This window comes from Manis javanica, chromosome 7, assembly GCF_040802235.1.
Source record: "Manis javanica isolate MJ-LG chromosome 7, MJ_LKY, whole genome shotgun sequence".
NCBI lineage: Eukaryota > Metazoa > Chordata > Mammalia > Pholidota > Manidae > Manis > Manis javanica.
Genome location: NC_133162.1, coordinates 76,147,652 through 76,171,294, shown reverse-complemented (window position 1 = coordinate 76,171,294; position 23,643 = coordinate 76,147,652). Strand labels below are relative to the sequence as shown.

Here is a 23,643-nt window from a genome sequence, read left to right as displayed (position 1 = left end):
AGGAGCTGCAGCTGGGAGCAGCATTCTGCCAGCAGTGGGGAGCCACGGAGGAGTCTTAGAAGGGAAATTAAATGATGCATCTCCTGTTTAGAAGTGGAAAAATAAGAGGATACAGAGCAGTAAAAACAAGGAAATGGAATCAACTATAATCCATTCCCATTGTTCAAATTTTGGTCTATCATTTACCAGTGGTTTTTCCTGTAGTTACATTAGGTACATGTACAAGCTTGCTCTTTAAAAAAAAACTCAGAATGAGATCCTATTGTACTCACTACTTTTGAACTTTATTCATTCTGTCTTTATAAGCATCAGTAAAACACTTCTACAGCATTATTTTGATAAGTACACAGCATTATACCAATATATCATACTATACTCACCTTAAGAACATAGATTGCCTTTATATTTTCACTATCTTAAATAATGATAACATCTTGAAGATTCTCTTAATTATTGCTTTAGGATAAATTCCTTGAAGTGAAAGTTCTAGCTCAAATGAAATATGGATTGTAAAAGGCCTGCATGCATCGTGGCACCCATGCTGTTGGTCAATATTATGCTCTTCTAACTTTGCCAAATCATGGCTGATAAAGACTGGATCATTGACTGAACTTGAATTTCTTTGAACTGAGGTTGAATGAGGCTTTGTGAATTTAATTACTCAATTATAATTACTTTTATCAACTGAATGTTCATGCCTTTTGCCTTTTATCATATTGGTGTGTTTATCTTGGTTAATAAATCCTAGTGTTTTATTATAATGTTGCTCATGCCATGAAGTCAGGTATGATTGCAACATGGTAACAAACTTCCTTTAGGACACCTGTTGTTTTTCTTTCTTTAGCCCTGAAATCACATGAAGCTGTGGGTGGAGATTCACCTGATAGTCCCAGATACCCCTCTCAGCCTGAGCACCATGAGTAACCAGACTCTGGTAACAGAGTTTATCCTGCAGGGTTTTTCAGAGCATCCAGAATACCGTGTGGTCTTATTCAGCTGTTTTCTCTTCCTCTACTCTGCGGCCCTTATAGGTAACATCCTCATAATTTTGGCCATCACCTTCAACCCTGGGCTTCACACCCCCATGTACTTTTTCCTGTTCAACTTGGCTACTATGGACATTATCTGTACCTCCTCCATCATGCCCAAAGCCCTGGAGGGTCTGGTGTCAGAGGAATGCTCCATATCTTATGGGGGCTGCATGGCCCAGCTGTACTTCCTCACATGGTCTGCATCCTCTGAGCTGCTGCTCCTCACAGTCATGGCCTATGATCGCTATGCAGCCATCTGCCACCCTCTGCATTACAGCACCATGATGAGCAAGGCATTCTGCAGCCTGTTGGCGTCAGGTGTGTGGGTGCTTTGTGCCTCCAACACGGCCATCCACACTGGGCTGATGCTGCGCTTGAATTTCTGTGGCCCCAAAGTCATTACCCATTTCTTCTGCGAGGTGCCTCCTCTGTTACTTCTCTCCTGTAGCTCCACCTATGTGAACAGCATCATGATTGTCCTGGCTGATGCCTTTTATGGCATATTGAACTTCTTGATGACCATCGTGTCATATGGCTTTATCATCTCTAGCATCCTAAAGATGCGAACTGTGGAGGGGAAGAAGAAAGCCTTCTCCACCTGCTCGTCCCACCTCATTGTAGTTTGTATGTATTACACTGCTGTCTTCTATGCCTACATAAGCCCCGTCTCCAGCTACAGTGCAGAAAAGAGCAAGTTGGCTGGCGTGCTCTACACCATGCTGAGTCCAACTCTCAACCCCCTCATCTATACTTTGAGAAACAAGGAGGTCAAAGCAGGTCTCAAGAAGCTATTCCCCTATGTCAGAAATTAGTTTGTGTCTTCTGAAGCTCTTCTTCAGAGTGCAGGTTTAGTGGGAGCTGACTTTTCTGTGAAGGGTCTGATAAGCAAGTTTCTGGACTAGAAGGTGAATAAACCTATCTCTTCTACCCAAGCAGAACACCTGCATAGATGAGATTGGAATCTGGTGTTCCGAGGCTGGCGGATGTGAGGACTGTGGTTCCATGTGAGCCTTTCAGATATGGGGTCTCATGGTCTGACCCTGAGGTAATAATGTCAGTGCAAAGTTGGCAGTCAAACAAGGCTAAGAGAAGAAAAGGCTCCTTGTGTTTTAGACACAGTTGTATGAAAATGTTTTCCTTTTTTTCTTTTTTTTGTATGAACGTCTTTTGTATGAATGTTCAGACTGTAAATCCTGAAATCATATGTAGAATTTAGGTGTGTGGGCTCCTAAAGAACTAGGCAGGATGTGTGGACCTTACAGCGTCCTGGGAGGATTACCAGAATGAAGAATTGCTTTAAGGTGACCACTGGTGCCCCCACGAAGTCTTCTGTCTACTATCTTACCACATGTATTTCCACGGGAGATAATTAGACTCAAATAATAGTTTCTGGTTCAAATGAAAACCGTTGTTCCTGTTTCTCCTGTTTCTTCCCACTAACACTCATGGTAAAATGTATTATTAGATTCATCACTTTGTTTTAACAGCTTTATTGAGGTATAATTTATACACAATCACCACTGTGTTTTGAATGTCAAATTTCAGCTTTACAACTTGATGCTTGAGCTATGCATCTAGAAAAATGCCTGAGATTTCCCATTTCTCCTTTACTTAGTTCTCAGATCATGAGGATCTGACCTACCTCAGTCACCTGGAGTGGGGAAAACTGCTATGATTTAGCTCTAAAAGCTACACAGCATTGTAAGAAGAAGACAATGTGACCTTCCCATTGTTTCAGGATACACCTGGGTGGACAAATCCTTCATTTCTGTTGAAGACAGTTTTTGAGTTTGAGCTCCATGCTGTTAGATGCTGTTAGAAAACAGGACTGGAAAATCTATTATCTTTATCATGATGCATTGAAAATGATAGAAGCAAGTTGTGAATGTTAACTGACTCTTTGGGACTGAATAAAAACACATACTGTTTGCTATTGTAGATGGAAGATGGAAGCTGAGATTAGAGTTTGATACTGATTTAGAAGGGATGAGTTGCCCATGGCTGTTCATCCAGTATTCTCATTCTCATTCTCATTCATTGGAAGCACATTGATTTTGGGCATGAAATTCAAGAATTTGATGAACCATGGCCTGACTGTGGCATTGGCATATATGTCAATATGGACCAGGTCTAATCTCTTCTAAGAAAATTCTGACACCTAAATAACATGTTGAGGCCCTCAGTGGTCTCAGAGACTTTCCAATGAATAAGGTTTTGAGAACTACCACTAATGACTCAAATGATTACTAATAGATTTTCAACATGCCATGAAAAGCATATATTGTATTATTCATTTTGGTTTCCTATAATGTTCATATGTTCTACATTTTGTAATGGATTTTTAAAAAATAAAAAATAGTTGAGAATTGAGTGTTTAAGAGAGTATTACTAATTTGGCAAAACAGAAATATGAGACTTGATCTATATCCTTAGAAAACTAGTAACCCAGGTAAGAGGACACTAGTGCCTATGATGATGAATATAAAAAGAAGAGAAATGGTATAAAGGGTGTCTTGCTGCAGGATGTAGTGTAATGGTGTGGATGGACAGAGATGTTTGTAATATGGAAAGAACCCTGAAGGTGGGGGGAGAAGATCTGGGTTCAAATTAAGACTCTTTCTGAGCACTCAACCCTTTTAAGTGTATAGAGGATGATAAGTTAACCTAGAGATGCTATCAGGATTGAATGAGAGAACTGAAAACAATATCAAGTGCCGTGTAAGTTTAAGATGCTACAATTAGCGATCGCTGAGGACAGGAACAGTCAAGGAGCAAGATGTCACAGTCCCTTGTCCCTGCGTGGCTTAGGGTGAAATTTGCAGTGTTAGCCGGAAAGGGTAAGCGGGGGCTGAGTGGCATTGGACCATACAGAAATGGACTCCTCTTCTCTTCCCTGTTCAGCTGAGCCCTCTGTCTTGGGCTTTGTCCTTCAGAGCCTTATGTGAGCAACTGGCCCTTCTCTCTGCTACCCTCTTGGTCCAGGTGGAGCATCCTTTCCTGCCAGAGTGCTGTTCTGCTTGGAGTTTGCCTTCTCAGGAACAAATGTACTCTTTTGCTTCAGCTGACCTGACAACTGAGGCTTTGTGCATGCATGCATGTGGTGTGTGTGTGTGTGTGTGTGTGTGTGTGTATGTGTGTTGTGTGGCTCCTTTTGAAGGAATTGGTGCCAGTTTGCCTTCCTTAGCTGAGACAGAGAAACAGCTTTTGCTTGTCCATAATGTTATTTCTTTAAATTAGTTCTTATAATTTAATGCAGACAAACTCATGACATATGGGCATTCAGCAGACAGCCCTTATTTTTGAACTAAATAGTTTTTATCATATTACCTATATGCCTATAAACAGAAAAAAAAGTATAAAATCATTATGCTTATAGCTCTTACACAACCATCGATCCTAACAAATATACAAATTAAACACTTACAAGACTATAAAAACCACTTGAATTCTAATGACTAACATCGATCCAATGGATAACAAATAGTGTTTGGCTAAAACTAGATTTCCACTTTCTAATGAACATTCTACTGATTTGTAAATTTGAGTTAAGTGTTCTTAAATTATCATATGTTTTCTCAGTTCTAACCACTTTCTTTTTATTGAAGTATAGTTGATACACAATATTGTATTAATTTCAGGTGTATAGCATGGTGATTTGACAATTACATGTATTACTAAACACTCACCATGATAAGCATAGTTACCATCTGTCATAATGCAAAGATATTACAATGTTATTGACTATATTATCTATGCTGTACTTTGTATAACTGGTTGACTGTGACTTCACATTATCGATTTTTTGAAGAGCAATAATGAAGAACTAATAGAACTTTACCTTTACCAATTTCTCTGCTTTTTGTCTTTGATAATGTATATGAGTCAAGGAAAACACATTGTTTCTTTGAATGATTTCCCAACCACAATCCCTTGCCCTTTTGACCTCCCTGAATCAAGCAGACCTCCTGTAAGTGATGGAACAAGATTGGTCTGAACCAGCACAACATACAGTGAAGGGTCTGGCTGATTAAGATAAGATAGGGGGCTGTGGTACATCTAGTCCTCCTCTGTGGAGCCTGCTTCATGAACTGGAGTCTTGGCCACATTCCTTTCCTTTGACCCTGGACAATAAGATAGTTGCATTGTTGTGTTTTATATTGACTTTCCTTTTTCTTCAGTTTAGGAATTGATCCTTGGGTGCAACTGCACCACAATTTGTCAGCCTTGACACTGTTAGCATTTGGGCTGGATCGATGTCCTGTGTGCTGTAGCATCCTGGGCCTCCGCCTGCCAGGTGCGAGCTTGCCCAGCCCAGCCATGACAAGCAAGAATGTCTCCAGTCATTGCCAGATCTCCTTGGCTGAGGGAAAGGGGAAGCAAAATTGTCCCTGGATGAGAACCACTGAACTGCAGCCAACCAGAGATAGCCTCTCTCATGCTGGGAAGGATTTCTGATTGCTGCACTGTCACTTCTGCACTAGGACTACTGCCTGCTGCTGACATGAGAGCTTTTGTATGTCAGGTCTGCAACTAAGTACTATCACAGTCTGTCTCTAGTTTTCCAGTAACACTGTAGGAAGATAGATAACCTGTCCAAGTCACACAACGAGTGGAAGGTGGAGGTAGGACTTGAACAGAAGCCCCATAAATCCAGAGCACAAGTGAACCACCAAAGTGTATGAGAGCCTGTCATGAACTACAGCTTCTGCTGCTGTGCATAGTTGGAACAATGGACTTTGTTAAACCAAGGAACATACCACCTTCTCCTGTTTTTTTCGTGCTAGGATAGCTGTCTGAGCTAGTGTGGATTAGGGGTGGATCTTGAGTTCCTTGCACAGCAACCAGCTCATTATTAACCTGTTGTCTCACAGTAGCTCCCTTCCAACCTGACCAATGGGTCTGGAAGCACAGTCTTTTTGAGTATGTTTTGAAAGGTCATAATGGCCTCAGCAGAGGACAGAAGATTGAGATCCTACAAACTTTTGTCAGGGCTACTGAAATGATGTCCGCCACTTAATTAGCAGAAAAGGAAGACCTGAGCCACTTTCCGAGATGTGGATTTCATAGATCCCTGTCCAGCAGATGCAGGGATTTTTTTCCCCAGAGAAAGGGCCCTTCCAAAAGATTGGAGATGCCCTATCACAGTTAATTTCCATTGCTTGGAGCAGATTATTATTTTATCTTTTAGATTTAATCTAAGATCCCTCTTTCTTTTGGTAAAAGAGGGTCTAGGAATTACTTTGATAAAGGCAAGCAAGAGGCATTTAGCCCACCCTGTGGGGGAGGGGACAGAGCCCAGAGGCATAGCTAGACTGTAGTCCTCCATTATCAGCTGGCGTGAGCCCAGTACCCGACTCGATGAGAGCTCTATTTATTAGCAGTCACCACAGCTGAACCCTACTCTCCTGGGAGCCCAGCTAGAGAGTGGCCCTGACATTCTCTGCAAAAGCGTGACATGAGGAGGGCATCAGGGTTATTAAGCACAGTATCTCCTTACACTGGTCCCATGTCACATTCAGGACCAAGTCTAATTCAGTCTTGCTTTGTCCTTTTTTGGGAGTGAGCAAGGCTCATGTCTCTGTTAGCCTAGGATTCCCCACACATCGGAGTCTGAATCTGCTTGTAATTTGACACTAAATTAATCTGCCTTTGTGTGCTCCCATATTTGTCTTTCCCTGTTTAAACACTTGTGCTCAGACTATGATAGACTTATCAGAAGAATGAGATCTATTGGATTCTTCATTTTCTTAATTATAAGAAACAGATGTGATTACATAGCACTATAAATGTGTGCTTTCTAAGATGGAACTGTCACCCATGTTTCCTATACCTGGTAGTGGAAAAACTGAGATCCCACATAGTAATACAACTTCCACTCAGAATCCCTGGGATGCTAATTAATCTGCCCAGCATAACTTGTGTGGATACACACACCAAGGAACATACCACCTTTTCCTGCTTTTCTCATGCTGGGATAGCTGTCTGAGCTAGTGTGGATCAGGGTTGGATCTCGAGTTCCTTGGGCAGCAACCAGCTCATTATTAACCTGCTGCTCTCAGCCCAAAATCTAGATCTGGAACCATGGACATGGGGTTCTGCAAACCATATTTTGTCTTTGCAGCTGGATTCCTGTTAGTTTTTGTCCAGAGGGGGCCCTAGGGGGAGACTGAAACACAGGAGGGAGCAGGGGCTTGCTCTGTCCCACTTGCTTCCTCTGTCTGTCAGCATCACTGTGATGCTGCTGCTTTAACTCTGCAGAAGTGACTGGGTCTAGTGACAGCAGCTCGGGCAGTTTTCACACTTGCAGGAACAGCCTCATTGGTCGCCTCCGAGATGCCTCAGTGGTCACCACTGTTGCCCACTCAGTGGTTGGAATCCCAGTTCAGTGGGGACTCCTCCAAGGTCCTGAGGAAGCAGCTCCTGCTGAGGCCTGTCCACAGGGGCCTGAGCCTTAGCTCTGTGGGGTCTCTGTGCACCATAGGAAGACCAGGCCTGTCCAGGAAGCACACCCATAGGGATCTCTGGCCTGGGGCCCCTCCTTTGGGTTTCTCAGTTTCAATCTCAGGCCTCCTCGCTGTTCCTCTGGTCCTAGGAGATAAAGCCGCACTTCACTCTGGTCTCTGCACTTGCTGTCTCCATGTCACCCCAGTGCTTCCTTCATGCCCTTGCAGGCCTCCAGTACTCAACTAACCAATTCCTGCATTAAATCCTTTCAGTTAATATATATGATGTGGTTTCCCTGCCTGGACCCTGACTGATGAAGGCCTCCCTTCAGTGGGCCTCTGGTTAATGCCACTATGCTGCTCCTGCCTGGCTTATTTCACTGAGCATAATGCCCTCCAGGCCCATCCATGTTGCAAAGGGCAGCTCTTTTTCGTAGCTGAATAATATCCCATTGTGTATATGTACCACTTCTTCTTTATCCATTCATCTATTCACAGACACTGGTTTCTTCCATATCTTGGTTATTATAAATAATATGGCAGTAATATAGGGGTGCATATAGCTTTTCAAATCAGAGATTCTGTTTTCTTCAGGTAAATTCCTAGAAATGCACTTACTTGGCCGTATGGTATTTCTATCTTTAGGTTTTTGAGGACCTTCCATACTGCTTTTCACAGTGGCTGCATTAATTTATATCTCTAATAGTCTATGTAGGGGGTTCCTTTTTCTCCACATCCTCACCAACATTTGTTATTTTGGATAGTGGCCATTCTGATGGGTGTGAGGTAATATTTCACTGTGGTTTTGATCTGCATTTCCCTAATGATTAGAGATGTGGAGCATCTTTTCATGTGCCTGTTGGCCATCTGTATTTCTTGTTTGGAAAAATATCTGTTCTGGTCCTCTGCCCATATTTTAATTGGGTTATTTGTATTTGGTGTTGAGTCAGATGAGTTCTTTATGTATTTTGGATGCTAAACCCCTTATCAGGTATATACTTACAAATATGTTCTCCCATACTGAAGGTTGCCTCTCTGTTTTGTTGATGATGTCCTTTGCTGTACAGAAGTTTAGTTTGACGCAGTCCCACTTACTTATTGTTGCTTTTGATTCTCTTGCCTGGGAAGACGCATCCAAAAAAAATGTTTCTCATGCGGATGTTCAATAAATTTTTGCCTATGTTTTATTCTGAGAGTTTTATGGTTTCATGACCTGTGTTTAGGTCTTCAATCCATATCAAATTTACTTTTGTGTATGGAGTTAGGTAGTAATCCAGTTTCATTCTCTTGCATATAGCTGTCCAGTTTTCACAACACCATTTATTGAAGAGATTGTCTTTTCCTCATTATATATTCATGGCCCCTTTATCATATATTAATAGACCATATATGCATTGGTTTATTTCTGCGCTCTTTATTCTGTTCCATGGATCTACACATTCTTGTGCCAGTACCATACTGTTGTGATTACTGTAGCTTTGCAGTATAGCTTGATGCCAGGGAGCATAATACCACCAGCTTTGTTTGTCCTTCTCAACATAGCTTTGGATATTTGGGGTCTTATGTGGTTCAATATGAGTTTGAGGATTTTTTTCTCTAGTTCATTGAGAAATGCCATTGGTATTTTTTTTTAACAACAATAAAATTCTGTATAGGGGGGTCAATGCTCAATGCACAATCATTAATCCATCTCAAGCCTAATTCTCGTCAGTCTCCAATCTTCTGAAGCATAACGAACAAGTTCTTACATGGTGAACGAATTCTTACATAGTGAATAAATTCTTATATGGTGAACAGTACAAGGGCATTCATCACAGAAACTTTCGGTTTTGATCACGCATTATGAACTATAAACAATCAGGTCAAATATGAATATTCGTTTGATTTTTATACTTGATTTATGCCATTGGTATTTTGATAGCGATTGCACTGAATTTGTAAATTGCTTTGGCCGGGATGGCCACTTTGACAATATTACATCTTCCTATCTGTGAGCATGGGGTAACTTTCCATTTATTTGTGTATTCTTTAATTTCTCTCATCAGTGTCATATAGTTTTCAGAGTATGGGTTCTTCACTGCCTTGGTTAAGTTTATTCCTAGTTATTTTATTCTTTTTGGTGCAATAGTAAATGGAATTGTTTTTCTGGTATCTCTTTCTGATAGTTCATTGTTAGTATACAAGATGCAACAGCTTTCTGTATATTGATTTTGTATCCTGCAACTTTACTGACTATAGTTATTATTTGTCATAGTTTTTGCTGAAGCGTAGAGTTTTCTATGTATCACGTCATTTGCAAATAGTGACAGTTTTACTTCTTCCTTATGAATTTGGATGCTTTTCATCTCTTTATCTTGTCTGATTCCTGAGGCTAAGAACTCCAGTACTATGTTGAATAAAAGTGGTCAGAGTGGGCATCCTTGTCTTGTTCCTGATCTTAGAGGAAAAACTTTCAGCTTTTTGCCACTGACTATGATGTTAGCTGTGGGTTTATCATATATGGCCTTTCTTATGTTGAGGTATGTTCCCTCTATACCAATTTTTTGAGAGTTTTTATCATGAATGGATGTTGAATTTTGTCAAATGCTTTATAAGCATCTATTGAAATTATCATATAGTTTTTATCCTTCCTTTTGTTAATGTGGTGTATCACATTGATTGATCTAAAATGTTATACCATCATTGTCTGCTTGAAATAAATCCTTACTTGGTCATGATGGATGATCCTTTTGATTCACTTTTGAATTCAGTTTGCTTATATTTTGTTGAGGATTTTAGCACCTATGTTCATCAGGAATATTGGTCTATAATTTTCTTTTTTTGTAGTGTCTTTGGTTTTGGTATTAGAGTGATGTTGGCCTCATAGAATGAGTTTGGAAGTATTCCCTCCTCTTCTACTTTTTGGAATACTTTAAGAAGGACAGGTATTAACTTTTCTTTAAATGTTTGGTAGAATTCAACTGTGTCCCAGAATTTTGTTTCTTGGGAATATTTTGATTAAGAATTCAATTTCATTACTGGTAAATGGTCTATTCAGATTTTCTGTTTCTTCCTGGGTCAGTCTGGGAAGATTGTACTTTTCTAAGAATTTGTCCATTTCTTTTAGGTTGCCCAGTTTATTGGCATATAATTTTTCATAGAATTCTCTTATAATTCTTTGTATTTTTGTGGTGTCAGTTGTAATTTCTCCTTTCTTTTTTCTGATTTTTTTATTTGTTTTCTCTCCTTTATTTGTTTATCACATTTGATAAGTGTGGCTAGTGGTTTGTCTATTTTGTTTTTCTTCTCAAAGAAACAGCTCTTGGTTTCATTGATTTTTTTCTATTGATTTCTTATTCTCTATCTTACTTATTTCTATTCTTATTTTTTATTATATCCCTCCTTCTGCTCACTTTGGGTTTTGTTTGTTATTCTTTTTCCAGTTCCACTGGTTGTGAGTTTAGTTTGTTTATTTGGGCTTGTTCTTGTTTCTTGAGGTAGGCCTGCATTGCTATGTAGTTTCCATTCAGAACAGTTTTCACTGCACCCCACAAATTTTGAACTGTTGTGTTTGTGTTTTCATTTGTATTGACTTCCTTTTTGATTTTTTCATTGATCCAGTTATTATTTAGAAGCATGTGGTTTGGCATCCATGTTTTTGTGGTTTTTTTTTTTTGCTGTTCTTCATGGAATTGATTTCTAGTTTCATACTATTGTGATCTGAAATGATGTTTGACAATTACATCATTTTGAATTTACTGAGGCTATTTTTGTGTCCTAATATGGGACCTATTGTGGAGAATATTCCATGTGCACTTAAGAAAAATGTTTACCTTGCTGTTTTTGGTTGGAATGTTCTGCATATATTGGTTAAGTCCATCTGGTCTAATGTGTTGTTCAAAATCTCTGTTTCCTTATTTATTTTCTATCTGGATGACCTGTCCATTAATGTAAGTGGGGTGTGAAAGTCTTGTAATATGATTGTGTTGCTGTCTGTTTCCCCCTTTAGTTCTGTTTGTGTTTGTTTCATGTGTTTAGGTGCTACTATGTTAGGTGCATAAATATTTACAATTGTTACTTATCCCTTTATTGCTCTGTAATTTCCTTCTTTGTCTCTTGTTACTTTTTTTGTTTTGAGGTCTATCTTGTCTGATGCAAGTACTGCTACTCCCACTTTTTTCTCCCTTTTATTTGCATGAAATATCTTTTTCCACCTCTTCACTTTCACCAAAGACCAACCAACATGGACTCATATTCCCAGAGGAGATCTCAAGGGCCTGATGTGCAAGATTCCTGAACATTCGTCCCCTCTCTACTCTATTTCTCTCCCTTCTGCTTGTGGGCTGGGATTGGAGAAGTGCTTGGGTCCCAATCTTTCAGGGGTATATCCCTTTACCTTTCTCAATGTGGTCTTCTCTTCTTTGCCAGGAGTAGATGGTCTGTTCTGTAGTCTTCAGTTGATTTTCAGGTTTAGCTACATTTTCTTAAAGTTGCTTCATCAGTGTGAAATTCAGAGGAGGTTTTCACCTTGCCATCCTACTCTGCCATTTTTTTCTACCCAGATATGCATGTTTTACTACAATTTTTAGAATATGTCAATAGGGAAGTAGAAACTTCCCAGATGAATGCAAAGTAAAAAAACTAAAAAATCAGAAATTTCAAGAAATATGGGTCAATTTCAAAGGTGCAACATATTTGGAAGCATAATTGTTAAGACCAGAAGCAGAATAAAAAGCTAACAGTCAGAAGGAATATTTAAAGTAATAATGGTTGAAAACTTTCAAAAATCAGTGACAGATACCAAACTTCAGGCCCAGGAAAGAATATCAAGCAAAATAAAAATGTCAACTACTACATGTAGGCATAGTATGCAAATTGCAGAAAGTAAGTGATAAAGAGAATATCTTGGCTGGTCCTGACCTCTCAGGCCCCCAACTCTCCCCTTGCTAAATAAGATATAGATTTCTAATGGGAAAGAGAGGAAGAGAGAGAAAGAGAGAGAGAGAATGAATTTTGAAGAAACCAGAGGAAAAAACATACATTACACATAGAGAAAATAGGATTTCAGCAGACTTGCCAGAAACCATGTGAAAAATAAGAGAGTACAGAAATATATAAGAAAAGTTTAAAAGGAAAAAAACCCCCAACAGTCTGCTATATCCAGCAAAACTGTCTTTCAAATGTGAATGAGAAATGAAAACATTTTCTTATAGGCAAATCTGAGTGAATTCATTGCCACCATGCATTCCTACAAGAAATTTTGAAAAAAGTTCTCATGCAGAAGGAAAAGAATATAGGCAAGAAACTTGAATATACATAAAGCAAGGAAGAAGACACAAAAGGAATTTAAATGAGTGTATAAAACATTTTTAAATTCTTAATTGATTTAAAAGATAACTGTTAAAATTAACTAGTAACTACATGAAGTGATTATAGGATATGGATAAGTGAAACAAATGGTAGCAATGTCATAAGGTACTAGAGGGAGAATTTCCTGTTATAAGACACATTTGCTAAAGATTAAGCAGTTTAGTATTATGTCAAAGTTAACTTAAATTACGTAAAATGTATTAGGCAAAAGCTATGTTACATATATTTTAATACAACTCAAAAATTTAACCGATTAACATAGTAAACTATAGAATTTTACACTTTAAGGGTAAACAGTATGATATGAGAATTATATTTCAACAAATGTACTAAAAATGTACATTGAAAATTTTCAGACAATAAAAAAATTTTTAAAAAGAACAATTCATATGCTAAGAGAGCATATATAAAGGAATCATACAAAATGCTCAAGTAAATCCAGAGAAAGCAAAGAAATTGGCAAAAAGAGAAACAAAGAACAAATATAATGAACAGAAAACAGTTGTAAACATAGTACATATTCCAATTATATAATCACATTAAACATGAATGATATAAATATACCAGTTAAACAGAGATCATTAGAATAGATTACAAATCAACAAAAAGAAAATCCAGTCCAAGACAAACAAAACCATATTCAACACTGTTTTCTAAGAGATACCCACTTTAAAAATAGATACGCAGCTGAGTAAGTGATGGATAATGTTATATCATGCTAACACTAATCAAAAGAAAGTTGGAGCAATTATATAAACTATCTTAATTTTATAGAAAGCAGATTTCAGAGCAAGGAAAACTATCAGGAATAAAGAGAAGCATAAACTAATGATAAAGGGTCAATTCTCCCAGAAGACATAACAATCCCAAATGTGTATGCATTAACAAACAAATATCAAAATATATGCAGCAAAATTTGGTAGAGCTACAAGAAGAGAGACAAACACACTACTATAGCTGGAGACTCCAACAGTCCTCTTGCAGAATTTGATAAATCAACCAACAAGAATCAGTAAGAATACAGATACCAAAAAATGCTCTATGAATGAACTTGTTTTAATGGACACTTATAGAGTATGCCAACCAAGAAAGGAATGCACAAATTTCTCAAGATCTCATGGAGAACTAAATAGTCACATCAGCATCCAGGCAGCATAAGATGTCTCTCACTTATCCCCTCTTCAACAACAAAGAAAATTAGCATTCAGCAACAAACAAAAATGTCTATGAAGTTGTGGGATCCAGCACTTTATGCCAAGTGACCTGGAAATATGCATCAGGCAACATGTAGACCAACCTCAGAATGGACTTCAGGAACTGGCAGGAGCCTGTTAACTGGCTCCAGTATCTGTCAGCCACACTCTGGGTGCACCTAGACATTACTGATTTGTGGGACCCATGGATGAGAAAGCCTTTGTGGAAGTCCAGGTTCCCATAGGAGAAGTTCCAGCACTCAATTGAAACAAAAATTACAGGTTTAGATTCACTGGTGTGGGATTGAGAAAGCACATACAAGCTTAAGATTTCTGCTATAAGGGAGCAAAAAGCACAAAGCAAATGTATCCATATGTCAGAGAAAGCCCCAGATATAAATCAAGTCAGGCAAAAGGTATCTCTTACTTGGAGGCAGCTAGTAAAGATTAGAGGAGGAGAATGCTCCTTCAAATGTGAAAACAGCAAAGCAAAACTCTAGAGAATATAAAAAAATCAAGGAAACATAATATCATCAAAAGATCACAATAATTTTACAATAAGTAGACACAAATACATGGACATCTGTAATTTACTCAGTAAAGAATTCCAAATAGTTGTTTTAAAGAAATTGAATTGAATTATAAGAAAAAATACAAAGAATTAAACAAAATCAGAAAATTAATACATGAACAAAATGAGAACTTTAACAAAGATATAGAAATTATAAAAAAAGACCAAACAAAAATTCTAGAGTAGAAAAATTCAATGAATGAAATGAAAAAATGCAATAGCATGAACAATACAATAGACCAAACAGAAGAATCAGTGAGTTGGGTAGGAACTTTAAAATAACCCAGCTGGTATATAAAGAAAAAAAAAGAATGAAAACAGGGTGAGTAAAACGTCTATGATTTATTGAACAACAACGAAAGAATCAATATCCAAATCTTTGGAGTTACAGAAGATGAGAGGGAGAAAGGGCAGAAAGAAATTCCCAAACATGGGCAGAAATTTGGACATTGAAGTTCTTGAAGATAAGTCATTCTATTAATTTAAGCCAAAATGAACTCCTATCATTTTTGTCTGGAAGAATTATCCAGTGCTGAAAGTGGGGTATTGAAGTCCCCGAAGATGCATTATAATAAAACTGTCAAAAATCAAAGACAGAGATGATCCTAAAAGAAGAAAGAGGAAAAATGATTGTGACTAATGAAGAAACCCCATTAAGCTATCAGTGTATTTCTTAGCAGAAACCTTCCAAGCTAAGAGAGATTGGGATGATATATTCAAAGTGCTGAAAGAAAAAAATTGTCAGACAAGAATACTGTAGTCAACAAAGTTATCCTTCAGAAATGAAGGAGAAGTACTTTCCCAGACAAACAGAAGCTGAGTGCATTCATCTCCACTAGGCCTGCCTTACAAGAAATGATTAAAGGAGTTTATCAAGCTCAAGTAAAAAGCCACCTATTACTAATCTGAAAATGAAAACCTGAAGTAGGTTTAGAAAAGGTAAAGGAAGGTAAGCAGAGCATACCACATCAGAAAACCAGTAATTCACAAAGGAAGGCAGCAAGAGAGGGAACTAAAAATAATCAGCAATTAATAAGAAGGCATTAGTATATCTTCCCATAAATCAATAATTACTCTAAATGTAAATTTCACCAATCAAAAGGTACAGAGTGGTTATATTGACAAATATAAGACCCAACTACATGCAGCCTACAAGAGACTCTCTTCAGTTTTAATGACATGCATAGGCTCAAAATGAAGGGATGCCAAAAGATATTCCATGCAAATGGAACTGAAAGAGAACACAGGTAGTTATAGTTATACAGGACAAAACATATTTTAAGCTAAAAATGGCCACATGAGACAAATTTTATTACATAATGATAAAGGGTTCAGCTCATCAAGATGATACAACAATCATATATACACATCCAACATCAGAGCACCGAACTATATAGTAAGTAAATACTAACAGGTCTGAAGGGAGAAATAGGGAACCCAGTAATAGTAGGGGACTTCAATACCCCACTTTCAGCAATGGATAATTCATCCAGACAGACAGTCAACCAGCAAATGTTATACTTGACCACATACATTAGACTGAAAGGACATTAAAGGAATATTTCATTCAGCAACAGCAGATTAAGTATTCATTTCTTGTGAATTAGGAACACTCTCCAGATTATATCATATGGTGGGCTGTCAAACAAATATTAGCAGGTTAAAGAAAATTGAAATCATGCTAAGATTCTTTTCTGAATTGATTATTCGAAACTAGAAATCAATAACAAGAGCAACGCAGGAAGAGCAAATATGTGGAAATAATACACTCCTGAATACCTGGTGAGTTAAGGAGAAATCAAAAAGGAAACAGAAAAATCTTGAAAGAAATTCAAGTGGAAATACAACATACCCAAATCTGTGTGATGCTGCAGAAAGCAGGTCTAAGATGGAAATTTATAATGATAAATTCATATATGAAAAGAACTCAAATAAACAACAACTTTACACTTGAATAAACCAGAAGAGAAAAACAATCAAAACCCAAAGTCAGTAGAAGGAAGGAAATAACAAAGACCAGAGCTGAAACAAAGGAAACAGAAGACCAGAAACAATAGAAAAGACCAATGAAACTAAGAGTTGGTTTTTTGAAAAAATAGACAAAATTGACCAAACTTTAGCTAGATTAATGAAAAATAAAGAAGACTCAAATAAACAAAATCAGAAAGAAATGTATCATAACTGATACCACAGAAATAAAAAAGATTATAAGGGGCTTCTGTGAGCATCTACATGTCAATAAATTTCATAACCTAAAGCAAATGGATAAATTCCTAGACATATGCAACTTAATGAGACTGAATCATGATAAAATAGAAAACATGAACAGATCAATAAGGAATAAGTAGATTGAATCAGTAATAAAAAATCCCCTCAAAAGGAATACTCAGTACTGCATGGTTTTGCTGGTGAATTCTATAAAACATTTAAAGAAGAATTAATGCTAATCCTTGTCAAACTCTTCCAAAAAATGGAAGAGGAAAGAACACTGTTTTGTGTTGGTCTGAGCTTATCTATATTAATAGTAGCTAGGAATACCTGAGGCACTCACCTGAGCCCGTACCATTAGTGGTGAACCCCCACAGACTTTTCCCCAGCCAGAGCCAATGCTGCACTAGAACAGCTCTTTTGGTTCTTATTTTGGCTGCAAGATGCCCTTCAGGAACAACCATTAGGGAATTTTGAAAATACAAGGTTTATTATTCACAGTAATGGAGGGTATGTGGCATGCCTTAGGGCCACACAGCAATGTCATGGGAAGACAGAGAGATGCAGCGAAAGGGAAAATGAGGACAAGCAAGAAAACCTGGGTGTCTACCTTTCTTAAGGTTCAAGTGTAGGGTGTTAAGATTTCACAGCTCACTCCAGATTGATGAATTTAAAACACAAGAACAGGAATTACAGCATATAAAGGGAAAAACAGGGTCAGTTACTTAGGTTATTCAAGGTTTTCTACAAGGGGAATTTCATGTGTGGGGGCAACCTGGTTCCTTATCTAGTTATTTTAGGTAGTAGTTGTGTCATCTAGCAGGAAATTTGTTTATTTGAGACAGATGTCTCTAAGAGGGATGCCTCAGTAATCAGAAGTTAATGTTGGTCACTTAAATTGCAATGAAAAATCATACTTATGACATACATTCCCAAATCACTGTATTAGGCCAGCATTCTCTTGATTCTAAAGCTAGATAAGGGCACTGCAAGAAAAGTATAGACCAATGTCCCTGAAGAACATACATGCAAAAATCTTAAAAAAAATTAACAACAGAATTTAATAACTCATTAAAGGGATCATACACCATGGTCAAATAGGATTTATTCTGGGATACAAGGATGGTTCAATATATGCAAGTCAATATAAGTGACACACCACATTAACAGAATGAAGGAAAAATTATTTGATATTTTCTATAGATACAGAAAAGAATTTGAAAAATACAACATTCATTCGTGATAAACATCCTCAACAAAGTGGGTATAGAGGGACTGTACCTCAACATAATAAAAGCCATATAATGCATGACCACATCAAATGTTGTATTCAATGGTGAAAAGTTAAAAACTTTTCCTCCAATGTCAGGAAAAAGACAAGGGCGTCCACTCTCACCACTCTCAGTTATTATAAAACTGGAAGTCTTACTTAGAGAACTCAGACAAGATAAAGAATTAAGAGACATCAAAATCAGAAAGGAAGAAGTAAAATTGATAAGATCACATATCAATTTAGAAAATCCTGAAGACTCAACTGAACGCCATTAGAACTAATCAAAAGATCAGTGGAGTTGCAGGGTATAAAATGGGCAGAAATCAGTTGCATTTTTATACACTACCAATGAAATATATAAAAAAGAATTAAAGAAAACAATGCTATTTATAGTAACACCAAAAACTAAAAATATTTGGGAATTAATTTAACCAAAGAGAGGCGGAGCCAAGATGGCGGCGTGAGTAGAGCAGTGGAAATCTCCTCCCAAAAACACATAGAGCTATGAAAATATAACAAACAAAACTCTTCCTAAAATAGAGACCAGAGGACACAGGACAACATCCAGACCACATCCACACCTGCAAGAACCCAGTGCCTTGCAAAGGGGGTAAGATACAAGACCCAGCCCGGCGGGACCCGAGCGGCCCTCCCCCTGGCTCCCGGCAGGTGGAAAGAAACGGGAGCGGTTTTTTTTTTTTTTTTTTTTGGCGAGTGCTTTTTGGAAGCCTTAAAGGGACAGGGACCCCGTTGCTAGGAGGCAGGGCGGCGGGACCGGTGAGCGGTGCCTGGGACCGGCGCCTGAGGACAAAGATAGCGCGTTTTTCCCTACGGGACCGGTGCGCGGGTGCCTGAGACCGGCGCCTGAGGACGGAGGAAATCGTGCGTTTTTCCCCTTTTTTTTTCTCTCTCTTTTTGGCGAGTGCTTTTTGGAAGTCTTAAAGGGACAGGGACCCCGTTGCTAGGGAGGCAGGGTGGCGGGACCAGTGAGGGGGTGCCTCGGACCGGTGCCTGAGGACAAAGATCGCGTGTTTTTCCCTACGGGACCGGTGGGCGGGTGCTTGGGACCGGCACCTGAGGACAAAGAATATCGCTCGTTTTTCCCTGCGGGAACGGAGGGCGGGTGCCTGAGACTGGTGCCTGAGGACGAAAGAAATCGCGCGTTTTTCCCCCTTTTTTTTTCCTCTTTTTGGCGAGTGCTTTTTGTAAGCCTTAAAGGGACAGGGACCCCGGTGCTAGGGAGGCAGAGCAGCAGGACCGGTGAGCGGGTGCTGGGGACCGGCGCCTGAAGACAAAGAATATCGCGCGATTTTCCCTGCGGGACTGGTGGGCGGGTGCTTTTTGGAAGCCTTGAAGGGACAGGGACCCTGGTGCTAGGGAGGCAGGGCAGCAGGACCAGTGAGCGGGTGCCTGGGACCGGCGCCGAGGGAAAAAAAAAATCGCGTTTTTTCCTTTTTTTTTTTTTCCCTGTTCCCTCTATCATTGTTGCTGTTGTTGTTTTGGTTTGGAGAGTGCTTTTTGGAAGTCTTAAAGGGGCAGGACAGGACACTTAGACCAGAGGTAGGGAATCTGGGGATCTCTGGGCACTCTAACCCCCTGGGCAACAGGGAGCACAGAGGCCCCTTACGGAGAAAAATAGCCTCCCAGTCGCTCCCGCTCCAACGGGGCTCCACCATTTTGGAGGAGCAGCCCCAGCCAGGCCACGCCCACAGCAACAGCGAGATAAACTCCATAGCAAACGGACAGGTAGCAGAAGCCCTGTCTGCGCACAGCTGACAAGCATAAGCCACTAGGGGGTCACTATTCTCCCAGGAGAGGAAGGCCACAAACCAACAAGAAGGGAAGCTCTTCCAGTGGTCACTTGTACCAGGTCTGCAAACTATCTCTATCACCATGAAAAGGGAAAACTACAGGCAGACAAAGATTACAGAGACAACATCTGAGAAGGAGACAGACCTAACCAGTCCTCCTGAAAAAGAATTCAAAATAAAAATCATGAACATGCTGACAGAGATGCAGAGAAAAATGCAAGAGCAATGGGATGAGATGCAGAGAAAAATGCAAGAGCAATAGGATGAAGTCCAGAGGGAGATCACAGATGTCAGGAAGGAGATCACAATCCCTGGAAGTGAAACAATCCCTGGAAGGATTTATAAGCAGAATGGATAAGATGCAAGAGGCCATTGAAGGAATAGAAGCCAGAGAGCAGGAACATATAGAAGCTGACATAGAGAGAGATAAAAGGATCTCCAGGAATGAAACAACACTAAGAGAACTATGTGACCAAGCCAAAAGGAATAATATTCATATTATAGGGGTATCAGAAGAAGAAGAAAGAGGAAAAGGGATAGAAAGTCTCTTTGAAGAAATAATTGCTGAAAACTTCCCCAAACTGGGGGAGGAAATAATCGAACAGACCATGGAATTACACAGAACCCCCAACAGAAAGGATCCAAGGAGGACAACACCAAGACACATAATAATTAAAATGGCAAGGATCAAGGACAAGGAAAGAGTTTTAAAGGCAGCTAGAGAGAAAAAGGTCACCTATAAAGGAAAACCCATCAGGCTAACATCAGACTTCTCAACAGAAACCCTACAGGCCAGAAGAGAATGGCATGAAATATTTAATGCAATGAAACAGAAGGGCCTTGAACCAAGGATACTGTATCCAGCACGACTATCATTTAAATATGATGGCGGGATTAAACAATTCCCAGACAAGCAAAAGCTGAGGGATTTTGCTTCCCACAGACCACCTCTACAGGGCATCCTACAGGGATTGCTCTAGATGGGAGCACTCCTAAAAAGAGCACAGAACAAAACACAACATATGAAGAAGGGAGGAGGAGGAATAAGAATGGAGAGAAGAAAAGAATCTCCAGACAGTGTATATAACAGCTCAATAAGCGAGCTAAGTTAGGCTGTAAGATACTAAAGAAGCTAACCTTGAACCTTTGTGAACCACGAATCTAAAGCCTGCAATGACAATAAGTACATATCTCTCAATAGTCACCCTAAATGTAAATGGACTTAATGTACCAATCAAAAGACACAGAGTAATAGAATGGATAAAAAAGCAAGACCCATCTATATGCTGCTTACAAGAAACTCACCTTAAACCCAAAGACAAGCGTAAACTAAAAGCCAAGGGATGGAAAAACATATTTCAGGCAAACAACAGTGAGAAGAAAGCAGGGGTTGCAGTACTAATATCAGACAAAATAGACTTCAAAACAAAGAAAGTAACAAGAGATAAAGAAGGATACTACATAATGATAAAGGGCTCAGTCCAACAAGAGGAATAACCATTCTAAATATATATGCACCCAATACAGGAGCACCAGCATATGTGAAGCAAATACTAACAGAACTAAAGAGGGAAATAGACTGCAATGCATTCATTTTAGGAGACTTCAACACACCACTCACCCCAAAGGATAGATCCACTGGGCAGAAAATAAGTAAGGACACACAGGCACTGAACAACACACTAGAACAGATGGACCTAATAGACATCTATAGAACTCTACATCCAAAAGCAACAGGATATACATTCTTCTCAAGTGCACATGGAACATTCTCCAGAATAGACCACATACTAGCTCACAAAAAGAGCCTCAGTAAATTCCAAAATATTGAAATTCTACCAAACAATTTTTCAGACCACAAAGGTATAAAACTAGAAATAAATTCTACAAAGAAAACAAAAAGGCTCACAAACACATGGAGGCTTAACAACATGCTACTAAATAATCAATGGATCAATGAACAAATCAAAATAGAGATCAAAGAATATATAGAAACAAATGACAACAACAACAGTAAGCCCCAACTTCTGTGGGACGCAGCGAAAGCAGTCTTAATAGGAAAGTATATAGCAATCCAGGCACACTTGAAGAAGGAAGAACAATCCCAAATGAATAGTCTAACATCACAATTATCGAAACTGGAAAAAAAAGAATTTAACCAAAGAGTAAAAGATCTGTATGTTCAAAATTAAAGACTTTGATGAAAGAAATTGAAAAAGACACAAAGAAATGGAAAGATATCTCATGTTCATGGTTTGGAAGAATTAATATTGTTAAAATGTCCAAACTACGCAAAGCCTTCTAGAGGTACATTGCAATCCCTATCAAAATTCCAATGGTATTTTTCATAGAAATAGAATAAACAGTTGTAAAATTGTGTGAAATCATGAATGAATTGGGTAGCCAAAACCACCTGGAGGAAGAACAGAATTGTAGGTATCTTACATCCTGTTTTAACTGTATGACAAAGCTATTATAAACAGAATGGTACTGGCATAAAAATAGATGCAAATACCCACTGAACAGAACTGAGAGCCTAGAAATAAACTTCCACAAATATGTTAGCAAATATTTGACAAGGGAGTCAATAATACTCAGTGGGGAAGGCATAGTTGCAATAAATGATGTTGGGAAAACTGGATAACCACATTCAGAAAAGTGAAATTGTGCCTTTATCTTATATAACTCACAAAAGTTAACTCAAAATGGATTAAAGACTTAAACATAAGACCTGAAACCATGAAATCCTAGTTGAAAAGAAAGGGGAAAAGTTTCCTTGACATTGGTCTTGGCAATGATGTTTTGGGTATGAGACAAAAGCACAAACAATAGTGGCAAAAATTAATAAGCAGGACTACATCAAACTAAAAAGCCTCTATTCAGCAAAAGAAACAATGAAAAAAATGAAAAAACTTATTGGATTGGGAGAAAATACTGCAAATCTTATACCTGGTAAGATGTTAATATCCAAAATATATAAAGAACTCATACAACTCAATGACAAAAATACAAATAACCCAATTTAAAAATGAGCAGCAGAACCAGATAGGCAATTTTCAAAGATATCCAAATGGCCAACAGGTACATGAAAGATGCTCCACTTCACTAACTGAAATTCAAACATCACTAAGGGAAATGCAAATCATATCCATGATGAAATATCACCACTCACCTCTTTGGATGACTACTATGAAAAAAGAAGGATAAGAAACATTAGTGAGGATTGGAGAAAGGGAATCCTGTGTATAGTTGATGAGAATATAAATTAATGTTGCCACTATGGAAAACAATATGGAGTTTTCTCAAAATAATTCATGATGGAATTACCATTTTATCCAGCAGTTCCATTTCTGGATATTTATCCAAAGGAATTGAAATATGAATCTCAAAGAAATATCTGAGTTTCTGTGTTTTCAATGGAATATTAGTCAGCCTTAAAATAAGAAATCCTGCCATATAAGAAAATATGGATGACCTTGAATATATTTTTGTAAATAAGATAAGCCAGACACAGAAAGACAAATTATGCATGAACTCACTTTTAGGAGGAATTGAGTCAATACAGAGAATAAAATAGAAGCAAAAAATAGAATGGTGGTTGGCTGGTGCTAGGGGTAGGGTAGATAGGTATGTGTTGATCTAAAGGTCCAAGTTTCAGTTATATGACATAAGTAAGTTATTCAGAAATATTAAGAGATCTATAAAACATAGGACCTATGATTAACAATATTCTATCACCTACTGAAAAATTTGCTAACTAGATC

The 23,643-nt window shown here is 38.5% G+C and overlaps 1 protein-coding gene across 1 annotated transcript; it reads left to right on the top strand.

Annotated features, from left to right (window-relative positions):
- Positions 1 to 856: 856 nt before the first annotated feature.
- OR13A1 (olfactory receptor family 13 subfamily A member 1) lies at positions 857 to 1,843 on the top strand. Its single transcript, XM_017648959.1, has one exon. The coding sequence runs from the start codon at positions 857 to 859 to the stop codon at positions 1,841 to 1,843; it is 987 nt and encodes a 328-aa protein (XP_017504448.1).
- The last annotated feature ends 21,800 nt before the right edge of the window (positions 1,844 to 23,643 follow it).